Source organism: Pan paniscus, chromosome X, assembly GCF_029289425.2.
Source record: "Pan paniscus chromosome X, NHGRI_mPanPan1-v2.0_pri, whole genome shotgun sequence".
Lineage (NCBI taxonomy): Eukaryota > Metazoa > Chordata > Mammalia > Primates > Hominidae > Pan > Pan paniscus.
This window is the reverse complement of record NC_073272.2, coordinates 123084064-123097623: the sequence shown is the minus strand read 5'-3', so window position 1 is coordinate 123097623 and position 13560 is coordinate 123084064. Positions and strand designations below refer to the sequence as shown.

General features: G+C 33.9%; 1 protein-coding gene across 20 annotated transcripts in view; it reads left to right on the top strand.

Moving 5' to 3' along the window:
- THOC2 (THO complex subunit 2) overlaps positions 1-13560 on the top strand; it is a 132888-nt gene that overhangs the window by 108283 nt on the left and 11045 nt on the right. For 5 of the 20 annotated variants that reach the window (XM_063601981.1, XM_063601979.1, XM_063601977.1 and 2 more), the window contains exons 26-37: positions 238-366; positions 716-847; positions 936-1120; positions 1198-1263; positions 1625-1803; positions 2049-2151; positions 3605-4035; positions 4231-4289; positions 5679-5795; positions 11002-11139; positions 11483-11552; positions 11635-11792. In XM_063601981.1, the coding sequence (XP_063458051.1) occupies positions 238-366; positions 716-847; positions 936-1120; positions 1198-1263; positions 1625-1803; positions 2049-2151; positions 3605-4035; positions 4231-4289; positions 5679-5795; positions 11002-11139; positions 11483-11552; positions 11635-11792 (1767 nt within the window). Of the gene's footprint in view, positions 1-237; positions 367-715; positions 848-935; positions 1121-1197; positions 1264-1624; positions 1804-2048; positions 2152-3604; positions 4036-4230; positions 5104-5678; positions 5796-11001; positions 11140-11482; positions 11553-11634; positions 11793-13560 lie in introns of those variants that run through there. The other 15 variants (XR_010111333.1, XR_010111334.1, XR_010111336.1 and 12 more) reach the window with 7 other exon arrangements.

Sequence of the window (13560 nt, the reverse complement as noted above, 5' to 3'; positions counted from 1 at the left end):
CTGTAAATCAGCTTTCTTTATAAAAGTTCTTGTTTTGGGTGGTTGTTTTATGAATGCATTATTTCCCCACAAAAGCCAAAATCTCCAAAGTTCTCTGCAGTGTCATTATATAAAGGGAATATACATTTTGACTAAGCTTACCTGTTTATTATGACTTGCTGTAAGAGAATCTTCTAATATTTTTAACTGATTTTGACCTTGATTTGTTTATATTTTTTAAACATTTTTTTCCTGTAGGTTTTCTCTGACATAATTTACACAGTTGCAAGCTGTACTGAAAATGAAGCCAGTCGATACGGAAGGTTTCTTTGCTGCATGTTAGAGACTGTGACCAGGTGGCATAGTGATAGAGCCACATATGAAAAGGTATGACTAATAAAAACCCTTATATTTTACCCATGTATATAATGACCACATCCATTAATATCTAGATAGTTGAGTTTTAAAAGAGAAGCTGAGTTTAAGATTCAGTTGTAAAACTGTGTTTATAAGCACAATTAATTTGTTATTAAAATGTGCTGTGTACTTTTTTATTCTATCTCAAACTGACATTCCAAATTAGTATCTTTGTATAATTTGAACTTTTTGTGACTACTTATCCAAATAAGCATGATGTTTTTACACGGAAACATTGATCTAGTCTACTTAAGTTTCAATTTCTGCTATTTTGTGGATCATAATTTTTCTTTAAAAGTGACAAACATTGTTTCCTTAGGAATGTGGAAACTATCCAGGATTCCTTACCATATTACGGGCAACTGGATTTGATGGTGGAAATAAGGCTGATCAATTAGACTATGAAAATTTTCGACATGTTGTACATAAATGGCATTACAAACTAACCAAGGTAAAAAAAAAATTGGATTTTTCAAAGGCAAATTTTTCTCTTTATACTTGTACTTTTATAATAATGGATCTGAAAATGTTTGTTGTAGGCATCAGTACATTGCCTTGAAACAGGCGAATATACTCACATCAGGAATATCTTGATTGTGCTAACAAAAATACTTCCTTGGTACCCAAAAGTTTTGAATCTGGGTCAAGCTTTGGAAAGAAGAGTACACAAAATCTGCCAAGAAGAAAAAGAGAAGAGGCCAGATCTATATGCATTGGCTATGGGGTAACAAAATTATATTTTAATGTGATTTACAAGACTAGATGACAGAAGGATTCTGAAGACTTTAAAATGTTTTACAGTGTTGAAGTTTATCTTCTGCCTTCAGGAGATTATGGGAGATTATGCGATCATGTTTCCACAGGCTGGTGAGAGTTACCACTTCTGATTATCAACTTCCGGTCTATACTGGATGATAGTTTTTTTAAAGTCATATATAATATTTCTTGATTGGGAGGAAATATAATTTTATCATCATAGTTAACAGATCTTCAAGAGTAAAAAAAAAAAAGCCATCTTAGTTTAAGGATTAGTTTATAGTGAAATTGTAATTTTTAAGAAAGCTGGGCATTCTATAAAAACCTTCAAGAACTTATTAAAAATTGGTATTTTTTAATTCTCTAGAACCACATAGTAGAATGAATAACTTGCTAATTTTATTCTTAAAAACCTCATGTTTATGTTTTTTGATTTGTGTTTGTATATTTAAACACTTTGTGCGACTTTCAGCTACTCTGGGCAGTTGAAAAGTAGAAAGTCATACATGATACCTGAAAATGAGTTTCATCACAAAGACCCCCCTCCGAGGAATGCAGTTGCCAGTGTGCAAAATGGGCCTGGTGGTGGGCCTTCTTCATCATCAATAGGAAGTGCATCTAAATCGGATGAAAGCAGTACTGAGGAGACTGGTATGCTTATTTGTAGAAACTTATAAGTAATATATTTTATTTCAACAAAGTGAAATGTTTTGTATCACAGAATGAGTACAATGCTGGCTTAGTATTACTTTTTATTCCCTAGATAGGAGTATATAAGCATTAAGAAGTAATCAGCTTGCTGTTTCTTTCTAATTATTCTCTAATCATTTTGCTCTGAAATTGTAGCTTATTTACATTTAGGGGCTTGTTAAATAAAACCTTACTTTTTATTTCAGATAAATCAAGGGAGAGATCTCAGTGTGGTGTGAAAGCTGTTAATAAAGCTTCTAGTACCACACCTAAAGGGAATTCAAGCAATGGAAATAGTGGCTCTAACAGGTAGGAACACTGTGCCATGTGTCATAATTCTAAATTCTTTTTAAAAATGATTTTAATGTATTTTTTTGAGACGGGGTTGGTCTTGCAATGTTGCCCAGGCTGGTCTCGAACTTCTGGCCTCAAGCGATCCACCTGCCTTGGCTTTCCACACTGCTGGAATTAGAGGCATGAGCCACTGCACCTGGCCCTCATAATTCTAAATTCTTCTATGAGTCCTCATGAGTAGAAGGGGAGTGGTTGTTGAGTAATGTGAAAAGTCATTTATGTTGGGCTTTGAAATTTTGTATGTACCCTATTTTGCTGATACGCTTTACATCCTAATTATGTTTTGTATAGTTATGCTTGTATAACGACTTTGTTTCTCCTGCTGGGATATTCAGGGGAATGTAGGTGTGAAGTTAAACAAATATTTTAGGATAGAGGGATTGCTGTGAACAATCTGAGTAAGGACAGACATAAGAAAAGCCTACACTAATTTAAGTAGTGATCCATCCAGCTAAGTAATGCATTTCCTGATAGTAGTTACCTTGGTTGGTTTGTGGGATATAGTTTTGGTTTTTACCGTTTATTCTCATAGGTTATAAATGTATGCCAAAAAAGAGCCTGACATTATTTTAATAATTCTTTTTTTATTTTTTTGAGACAGAGTCTCTTTCCATCACCCAGGCTGGAGTGCAGTGGCTTGATTCTCGGCTCACTGCAACCTCTACCTCCTGGGTTGAAGCGATTCTTGTGCTTCAGCCTCCCTAGTAGCTGGGATTACAAGCGTGTGCCACCACTCCCGGCTAATTTTTTTTGTGTTTTTAGTAGAGACAGGGTTTTGCCATGTCGACCAGGCTGGTCTCAAACTGCTGGCCTCACGTGATTTGCCTGCTTTGGCCTCCCAAAGTGCTGGATTATAGGTGTGAGCCACCGTGCCCGGCTAATACATCTTTTAAATCTGCAATTAATGAATTTGTTTATGATTTACTGGATAAAGAAATACTTCCTTTTTTCGAGAAGGAGTCTTGCTCTGTCACCCAGGCTGGAGTGCAGTGGTGTGATTTTGGCTCACTGCAACCTCTGCCTCCCAGGTTCAAGTGATTCTCTTGCCTCAGCCTCCAGAGTAGCTGGGATTACAGGTGCCCGCCACCATGCGCAGCTAAGTTTTTTGTATTTTTAGTAGAGACGGGGTTTCACCATGTTGACCAGGCTGGTCTCGAACTCCTGACCTCAAGTGATCCACCCTCCTCAGCCTCCCAGAGTGCTGGGATTACAGGCGTGAGCCACTGCACCCGACCATTACTTCTTCCTTTTTCCTTGTCTTAAAGTTGTCCTTTAGTTTTCAAAGGACTCCCCCTTAGTTCTAGTATTTTTGAAGTTAGTAAGAAACCCTTTATGATATATTTTATCATATATCAAAGGATATATTTTATGATTATTTGTGTTAAAATCCCATGTTTTTATTCTTAAGCAACAAAGCTGTTAAAGAAAATGACAAAGAAAAAGGGAAAGAAAAAGAAAAAGAGAAAAAAGAAAAGACTCCAGCTACTACTCCAGAGGCCAGGGTACTTGGTAAAGATGGTAAAGAAAAACCAAAGGAAGAGCGGCCAAATAAAGATGAAAAAGCAAGAGAGACCAAGGAAAGAACGCCGAAGTCTGACAAAGAGAAAGAAAAATTCAAGAAGGAAGAAAAAGCTAAAGATGAGAAATTTAAGACCACTGTCCCCAACGCAGAATCAAAATCAACTCAAGAAAGGGAAAGAGAGAAGGAGCCATCCAGAGAAAGAGATATAGCAAAGGAAATGAAATCAAAGGAAAATGTTAAAGGAGGAGAAAAAACACCAGTTTCTGGGTCCTTGAAATCACCTGTTCCCAGATCAGATATTCCAGAGCCTGAAAGGGGCAAGTTTACCTTTCTTTGTACGTTCTTACGTTTTGTTATTTTAATGTATAGTTGGTTATTGTCTCCTTGTTTTGGTAAGTTATATAGGGGTTTTGCTAGGGGAACTTGATTGTCATACAAGTTGGTGTTTTTTTTTAAGTGTTTGGAAAACTAGAAATGTACCTTATTCTGACTATTTCTTTTTGTCTTAACAGAACAAAAACGCCGCAAAATTGATACTCACCCTTCTCCATCACATTCCTCCACAGTAAAGGTTAGTATAGCCTGAGGAAGGCAGCGTCCATGTTAGGCTCACCTGTTTGGAATACCAGTGTCCTGACTTCCTTCAAGTCTTATGCCAAGCATTCACTGGAGCCACTGGAGGTTTTATATTGCATTAGAAAATGAATTTTTCTATATTGGTGGACTGATTTTTTTTCCTATTGAGTATTTTTATTATAAAAATGTTAAAACTTCAAGGACTTAGCACTAATTTTGTAGTGTTTCAAAGTGCAAGAGAAATTTTACCCAGAAGTGCCTCAACTGCTTTAAGCAGTCTTTTTTGGAGTGCAATGGTAGCTACAAGCAAACGAATCTTTTCAGCAGAATGAAGCCTATTTTTCAGCATATTGAAGAATATATAGCACTGAAGACTTCCTGGATGACACAAGATAAACAAGTTACCTCTGAATTCAAGCTTCTTGATGAGCATCATACCGATGTGTGCCTTCTAAGAAGGAGTCTTGAAAGGAGTTCCATTTTAAAGTCTCCTTGGTGATCAGTTCTCCTGTAGTTGTGTATATTCAGTGAGCATGCAGCTTCTGTTGTATCTTCCCTTGGAGGTTTGTTTATACCCATTGGGTTCCCAACAAGTTGAACCTTGCGTTACGATAAAAGCAGATGTGGCATCCAATCCTACCACCCAGCAAAGAGAAACCCCAGGCATTCAACTGCAGCACAAAATCGTGGGTGTAGCCTTCTTGAAGACTCAGGGTAGCCATTCCTTGCTCCATATTTAATTTTAATTCTAAAGTCATCTAATTTCATGGAATCTTTGAATTTGCAGTACGTTGAACTTTTAAAAAACTGTAAGTTATTAATTCTTCATCAAGAGCACTGTGGTGGAATATCGTAGTTGATTTCTTTTTCTTTCTTTTTTTTTAATGCTTTCTTTGTGTGGGGGAGGTGTGAGATTCACCATGATAGGCACTTTGCAGAAAAAAAAAGTGATTACTCTTATATATTTTGTTTTCTTGTTAATACAATGCCACTGAATTTTTTAGCTAGGATGTGTATATTCATATTAGAGTTACAAATAAAGTAAAATGTGAATCCTCCCAATTAAAGAAGAACTATGAAAAATATAAGGCAATGTTGTTCTTCCACAGTGACCTCCAGTATTTTAAATTTTTTGTGGAGAAAAAAATGTTTTGCTTTCTTAAACCTCTTAACTATAGCTTAAGTAGAGAGATATGAACAATGTGGCATTGACATTTATTTTTAAATTCTGAGCAGAGAAAGATTTTTATTTCTTACATTGAGTACATTTAATTTAGTTTTTAACATTACAATTCCATTACATGTTTTTTTTTATTGTTGATATTCATATTGATAATGACATCATGAAATTTATCCTCACAAGAAGTAGCTGGTTTATTTCCAGGTTACAGCCATACTTCCCAAAGTTCCTCTGGGTTCTGAGAACTATGCCAGCTCACCTGTCATCTCCATTCATTTTCTACAGGACAGTCTCATCGAACTCAAGGAATCTTCAGCAAAGGTTTGAGTCTTTTAAAATCATCATGCCTAAGTAAACCAAATGTTCTTTACTTATTTTACTTAGTAGATGTCCTCACCCTAGTACATTCAGTAAGCTGAGATCAGTGGGATAAAGTACTCTGCTTACATTGAATAACCTTCAAAAATATTAAATGTTAAAACTGAAACAACAGATGACAGTGGTCCCTTTTAATGAGATTGTTATAAAATGTGTGTAATGTGGCAACATTTCTATCATCTCTCCTTGCTTGCTGTGTTATACCTTCTCCTTTTATGCTTTTTCAAAATCTGGAAATAGGTTTAACATTCGGGGAAGAGGTTATTTGATTGTTTTGGGTTTATTTAATTTTTCAAAACAAATCTGCCAGGCTGTCTGACTGTTTAGACAACCCAAAATACCAAAAAATAAATTTGATGCATTCACATATCTGTTTTAAAAATGGAACTCATCTCAATCTATAAAAATTCTTTATATATCCTCTGCTGAGGTACCTTTTTGGTAGTTACAGCACAATATCAGGAGATACTGTTAATGTGAAAGAATCATTCCCCTGGACAGGAATACTCGGTGGTTGTGTTTACATGTCAGTATTAATTCTTACCTATTATTCTACTTTCTTGAGTATTCTGCTACTAAAAGTAGTGTGCAGTTTGTGTATCTTATTACAGAGTTTATTTCAGTATTATGCTTGAATTGTCCATTGTTCATGTTGTTTTGTCTTTGTTATAAAACGTGTACCCTTCTTTGATTTTCTACTTTGCCTCCTCTTACAAGCTACAAGCAAATGAATCTGCTCAGCAGAATGAAGCCTATTTTTCAGCATAAATATTGCTTGCCATGATTAAAATAGAAATCAGCTAAGCATGATTTCTTTACTGGTGGACCAAATGAAATTTTGAAACAGAGCCAGTTGACATTACTAACTGCTTTTAGATGTATAGATTTATAATGAAATGTCTGTGGATATTGGGCAAATAAGGCACTAATTTTTAAGTTTATATTAGCCAGTGTACCTGTGTCCTAAAATTGTAGCATTGTTTTTTAGAATATACTATATTAATCAAAAGTCTCAGCTATGCTGGGAGAACTTCCATTTAGTTTTATTTTTTTTCTGATTTGAATGGGTGTTTTATTTGAAGTAGATATTGGGGTTATTCTGTAATACGCTATTGAAGAACAAGCCGAAATAACACATTAGACACAACATCAACCTAATGACATTATTTTTGAAAATTCTAAACGTCCAACGTATTTTTGTTTTTTTGCTGTTAGCCATAACGTCACAATACTAACAGAGTTCTCCATACCTAGTAGGAGTTACAAAAATGTTGATATCAGGTTGGAATTATATACTGCTATTTTTTATTACATGGGATTATTATTTAAAATGATGTTCCTATTTAGGTTAGTTTTGGAAAACTTAATTTATATTCCATTTCAATTTTGATATCTATAGAACTTTCATTTAATGTAAACTTTTTATTGGCTAACTTAAATATATACTGCAATATAGTAGGTTTTTATAACCAGTTTCAAATTGTTTATGTCAGTCTTAACCATCAGTGGCTTCTATGGGCTATTTTAAATTAATGGGCTAACAGTGTTAACTTCTGAATATTTGTTTACTGAAACATACTTTGAAGCAGTTTGTAACCTGCTGTTAGAATTAACTGGATTTTCTAATCGATGATGGTTCCTCACATTTGTGAAAAGGCCTTTTGAAAATATGTACTGTCTCATTTCATGCTCATAACAGTGCTGTGAGGTAGACAGGGCAGGTGGATAGTGTCTTTTTGACAAATGAGAGACTAAAAGTTCTTTAGCTTTCCCAGTTACATAGAATTTGTTAGTATCAAAACATGAACTAAAATTAAGGTTTCTTGATTCCTAGCACCACCCATTTCAACAATAGTTGAGAGGGTTTTTCTAGCTCCTTTAGTGTGCTTGCCTTGGTTTTTAAAAATTAGTGATTCAAGCCAGTCTCCCACATCCCTCCTTTTTAAAAATGGTGTTTTGCAGGCCTTTAAAATTTAATTAATTTATTCCACATGCAACCAGAAAAATTTGAAAATGGCATATACATATGCTTCTAAAAACTGTGTGACTCCTACTACTTTTCAGATCTTTAGTGCTTAGCATGGTGCCTGGCAGTAAGGTTAGGTATTCAATAAATATTTGAAGTGATCTCTTAAGCCTTTGCACTTGGGTAAAGCATGCAAAGTACTGGTTTGCATAGTAGCTGATGTTGCATTTTTATGTGTCTAGAAAGTTTAATAGCATATGAATGTCTTAGAAAAAAAATTTCACTGGACTTTGAGTGATCTCCAAAGTTGATTATCTTTAGCCTGTTTCTGAGGTAGCTTTTACTTTCTAGAGGGTTTGGAAGATACGCATCTATTTTCATATTATCTTGTCACTTGTACCTATAAAATTCTCTCCCTGCTTTAGTTTGACTTTTTAGTTATGCGTTTTCTGTGGGATTCTCTTTATTATTTATTTGCTATTTTTACTTTCTAATTTGTGGTAAAAGCAATACATGGATTTTAGCTTTTCAAATGAGATTAACTAAAAGAAGAAAAATCTAGCTTAGTATCCAAATCTTTTCTGTCAGTTCACCCTTTACCCCTAATTTCCAAATAGTGTATTTCTAGTTTTGATCAATTGTGTTTTGATGTAGCAATTCTAGCAGCTACTTTTGATGAAGATAGTGTTAAAAAAAAAACAAACAAAAAACAGGTTCCATTAATCAGCCTCTCTCTAATTTAGGAGGGCATCAGTAACCACCTCAAGACAGAATTTAGCTTTTAATTTGTTCACCATCTTAAAATGAGGATTTACAGCCAAACCCAAGCCTAAAAGTGAGGCCATCTTTATATAATATAGTGAAGCTTTAATAAAGTCAGTGGAGCAGAGTTTTCTGAAACAGATTTTGAAAATCAGTCAAATTCTTTTTTGGACCTTAATGATCCGAATGTCAAGAATAAAAGCCAATCAAGAACAAAACCCAGCGATGCTACATACAAATCCATTTAATGAATCCTTAATTTTATTTGTCAAACTTGTATTGAGTATTCACTGTGTGTACAAGGAACTAGGAAGTATGTAAAAGTAGAAAGGCACCTTAGCTCTTCTACCATACTGGAAACTGTTATGGACAAAAATGTATGACATGAAGTTAATAGGGAGCACCTGTCATAAAAAAAAAGGTAAATATAAAATAATGGAAAGTGAGTTGCAGAGTTGAGGGATGGTTGAGTGCTGATGACTTTGGCCATCTTTGAAGGCTAAGTAGGATTTTAAGAAGTTAAGATAAAAATGAACAACCATTCTAGTAATGAGAACTGCTGGAAAGGACAGATGTTAGGGAGCAGTGATAGCCACAGCATAGAATGCATTGGGTTACTATAGCAGGATATAATTGTGAAAAGATGGTGGAGAGTTTGGAATGCCTAAACTAAGGGGTATGCATTTAATTCATTAGGCAATGAGAAACTCTGTTTTTATGCAAAAGAGTATTTGATCAGAACTATTCTAAAGAAGGAATTGAATTGGGTACATTCTGAACTAAGAATTTCTGATTGTGTGTCAGTTGAGCTATGTGACTTTTTATGTCAAGAATGAAGTATTTGAACATTAATGCCAGAACTAAGTTCTAGAAAAATTTCTCAATTCCTCGCAGTACAGAAAGTAAGCACAGTTCAAAACTTCATTATTAATAAGGGTTGTGTGTGTGTGTGTGTATTTTTTTTTTTGCTTTTATTGGGAAAAATTACTACTTAGAGAAGTCTTCTTTGAGTATTGCAGCAATATTTCCTTTGTCTTAATCATTTTCATAAATAATGTTAAGATATGAATAAACCTCACGATTAGAAAAATCTTGATGTCATTTAAGGCATTCTCGCCAGCAAGAGTATCTTTTAGACAAGTATTTTTATGACTATCGTTCTCTTGCTCTTTATTAATAAGCATTTTGTCTATTTCAGTTTATCAACTTTTAAACATTGAAATTTTAAAGAATCTACTTCTGCATTGCTATGGCAGTATTTCTGAGCCAACTGAATTGAAAATGTTTGGTGGTGTTAAAAAATAAGTGTTTAATTCTCAAACTGATGGTCTTCATTTTTCATGTATTCCTTTGAATACCAAAGGATTTCTTCATGTAAAAATATTTGACTTTTGACTCACTATTCTATTTGTTCCTAAGGTGTATCTAGCATTGTGTAGTTATGTAATGAGTTATATTCAGTATTCTGCTGCATAATACTTTTAATGTCTTAAATTAAACATAGGCTTGTAGCACAGATATAAATGCCATAAGGTTAGGTATCTGATTATTTCCTGACTACTTCCTAAATATTTTATGTTACAGCATATTTCCATATTTACAACTCACCTAAGAAGGGTTATCTCTCAATTATTTAGTTAGAATATCCTTGATGATTGGCTGTTTTATTGTGTATAGCCCTTTTGGCAGAGAAAGAATAGGCAGAGGAGAATATTGGTTCATTATTTTTTAGTCTTTTGAATTGTTTAATCATCCTCAGCTGACTAGATGGCTTTCTGAGGTATTTAGAACCAAGAAGACAAATTTCACAGTTAATTGTGATTATTTTGATAGAAATTGGAGTGCTTTCAGAAGTAGAGAACACACAGCCTTTACATTTGTAAAAATAATTTGGGATAATCTTTGCATGGTTCACACTGAGGCAGAAAAGAATTATTAGCAAAATCATAGCTAGGTTTTATTTTTATACTTTTGCCCATTGCCATTATTGACTGCCTATCGGTGGATGGTAAGACTATTTAAAATTTCCATGATTGTGTAGAGGTGTTTTTTTCTTTTTTCTTTTTTTTTAAACAGTAGAGAAACTCCAGTCACTATTGTTCATATATGGACTCTTGTAATGGTGGTTATAGGTCTTTACAATAGAGCTATAAGGAATACTCTAGCTTGTGAATTTACTAATGAGTCTCAGTTGAGGCACAAATGAACTGATGGAGTTTAAATGGTGATTTTTATAAGGCCAAGAATTGAAGCCTTTGTATAATTTGTGCCATGCCCTTTTATTTTACCTCTTGTAATCCAGATAGCTGACCAGTTTTTACTTTGGGTATAATTCCCAATTGTGTTTCATTTAGTAAACAAACAAATGATGCCAATACTGGAAAACTAATAATCTTTAGTAATATTGCCTTAATTTAACAGCTCTACATTAATCATACTCCTCCACCACTGTCCAAGAGTAAGGAGAGAGAAATGGACAAGAAAGATTTGGACAAGTCAAGGGAAAGATCCAGAGAAAGAGAGAAAAAAGATGAAAAGGACAGGAAAGAGCGGAAAAGGGTTTGTAAAAATTTTTTTAAACTAGTTTGGAAAGCTCATTATCATGTACACCAGTGTGTATGTTGCCTTTTAAAAAATACTAGTTTGTTCCATAGTAGTCTGTTATTTCATGATTTTATTGATATTTTTACCCTGAAGTGTTTGCATTTTCTACGTTAATAAGGATCTTCAGCCTAGTAATCTCTGTCAGCTCGGCTTGTCTTTCATGCCATTTTACCAAGTATGTGAAACTACTGCAAATACTCTCCATTGCTAGTTAGCTGTGCCCTTCTCATATAAAAGTAATACTTTAAAACAAAAACAGAAGCCCTTGGTCAATGTAGTTCACAATTCTTGGTTCTAGGATCACTCAAACAACGACCGTGAAGTGCCACCGGACTTAACCAAGAGACGTAAAGAGGAGAATGGAACAAGTAGGTAGACTTATTCATATCTTTGAAGATATCATCGAAGTGAATTGGAAAAGGCTTTCATGATTTTCTTTTGTAATTTTAGTGGGGGTTTCAAAACATAAAAGTGAAAGTCCTTGTGAATCTCCTTATCCAAATGAGAAAGACAAGGAAAAAAATAAGTCAAAATCTTCAGGCAAAGAAAAAGGCAGTGATTCATTTAAATCTGAGAAGATGGATAAAATCTCCTCCGGTGGCAAAAAGGTAAATTAGGAAAATAAAGGAATAATATGCTTTATCTTAAAAAAATCAATCCTGAAAATTTAGCAAATATTGAATTTTTTTCCTAGTCCTATAGTCTTTTGTTCATTATTTAGGAGTGGGAAGAAGAGGTATTGAGGGAGGGCATTCCGTTTGGGGAATTTGAGTCAGTTCAGTCCCAGATTACTAGGAGGGTAGAGTTAGTATACCTCTGAGATTCCTTTCCCCTCTCCATTCCATTCCCACCTACTTCTGTTGATTGAGTTTCAGCTGTTCTTTGCATTTTCTTTTTTCTCCACCAACTCTTCGCTTTTAGTTTCTCTTTATTCCTGAGATTAAAATATGGTCACGTGTATTCTCTCTGACCATCATAGCATCATAAAGTCTTGATTGTGATTTGAAACATTTTTGTAACGTTTTCTCCTAATAAACTCATTTGTTTGATACTTGTATTTGATTTAAAAATTGAGTATAAGATACATTCTCTTACATATTAATGGTTGATATTTAAAATGAATCTCACGCATCTGCCATAAAGTAATAAGCAAGCCATTACTAAAGTATAAATTGTTTCCAAAACATTGTTATATATATTGAAAATATATGCCATTTATTCATAGTTCATAAAAACAGCTCTAGAAAATTATATAATGAACATTTTAATTCTATGCTTTAAAAGATAGGCTGTTCTTTTAGGTGTTTTTTAATTGAGGTAAAATTCAAATAACATAAAATTAATCATTTTACAGGTGTACATTTAAGTGACATTTAGTATATTTACAGTATTGTGTAATCATCTCTATCTAGTTCCAAAACATTTTTATCACCTCCAAGAGAAAACTCTATACCCATTTAAACAGTCACTCCCATTTCCCCTTCTCCTCAGCCCCTGGGAACCATAAATCTGTTTTCTTTATGGATTCACTCATTCTGAATATTTTATATAAATGAAATAGTACAATAATGTGCCCTTTTGTGTCTGATGTCTTTCACTTAGCATAATGTTTTTGAAGTTCTTCCATGTTGTAGCATGTGTCATTTACTTCATTTCTTTTTATAGCTAAGTAATATTTCATTATATGAATATACCACATTTGTTTATCCATTTTTCAGTTGATGGACTTTTGAATTGTTTCCACGTTTTGGCTATTGTGAATAGTGCTGCTGTGAACATTTGTGTGGGGCTATAAGTATTTGTTCAAACACCTATTTTTAATTATCTTGGATATATGCCCAAGAATGGAATTTCTGGGTTATATGGTAATTCTATGTTTAACTTTTTGAGGAACCACCAAAATCTTTTAGACAGTGGCTGTACAGTTTACATTTCTACCAACAAAGTATCAGGGTGCAGATTTCTCTACATCTTTGTCAACACTGGTTATTTTCTGTTTTTGTTTTTTATTATGGCCATTCCAGTAAGTGTGAAGTGGTGTCTCATTGTGGTTTTGATTTGCATTTTCTTAATAACTAATGATGCTGAACATCTTTTCATGTGCTTATTGGCCATTTGTTTATCTTTCAAGAAATCTGTTCAGATACCTTGACCATTTTTTATTTTGAGGGTTTGTGTTTTTGTTGCTCAGTTGTAAGAGTTCTTTATGTACTTTGGATACTAGATCCTTATGAGACAGGTGATTTGCAAATTTTTTCTCCAGTTCTATAGGTTGTCTTTTCACTTTCTTGTTAGTGTTCTTTGATGCATGAATGTTTTTACTTTTGGTGAAGTTCAATGTATCTATTTTTTTCCTTTTGTTGCTTATGCTTTTGG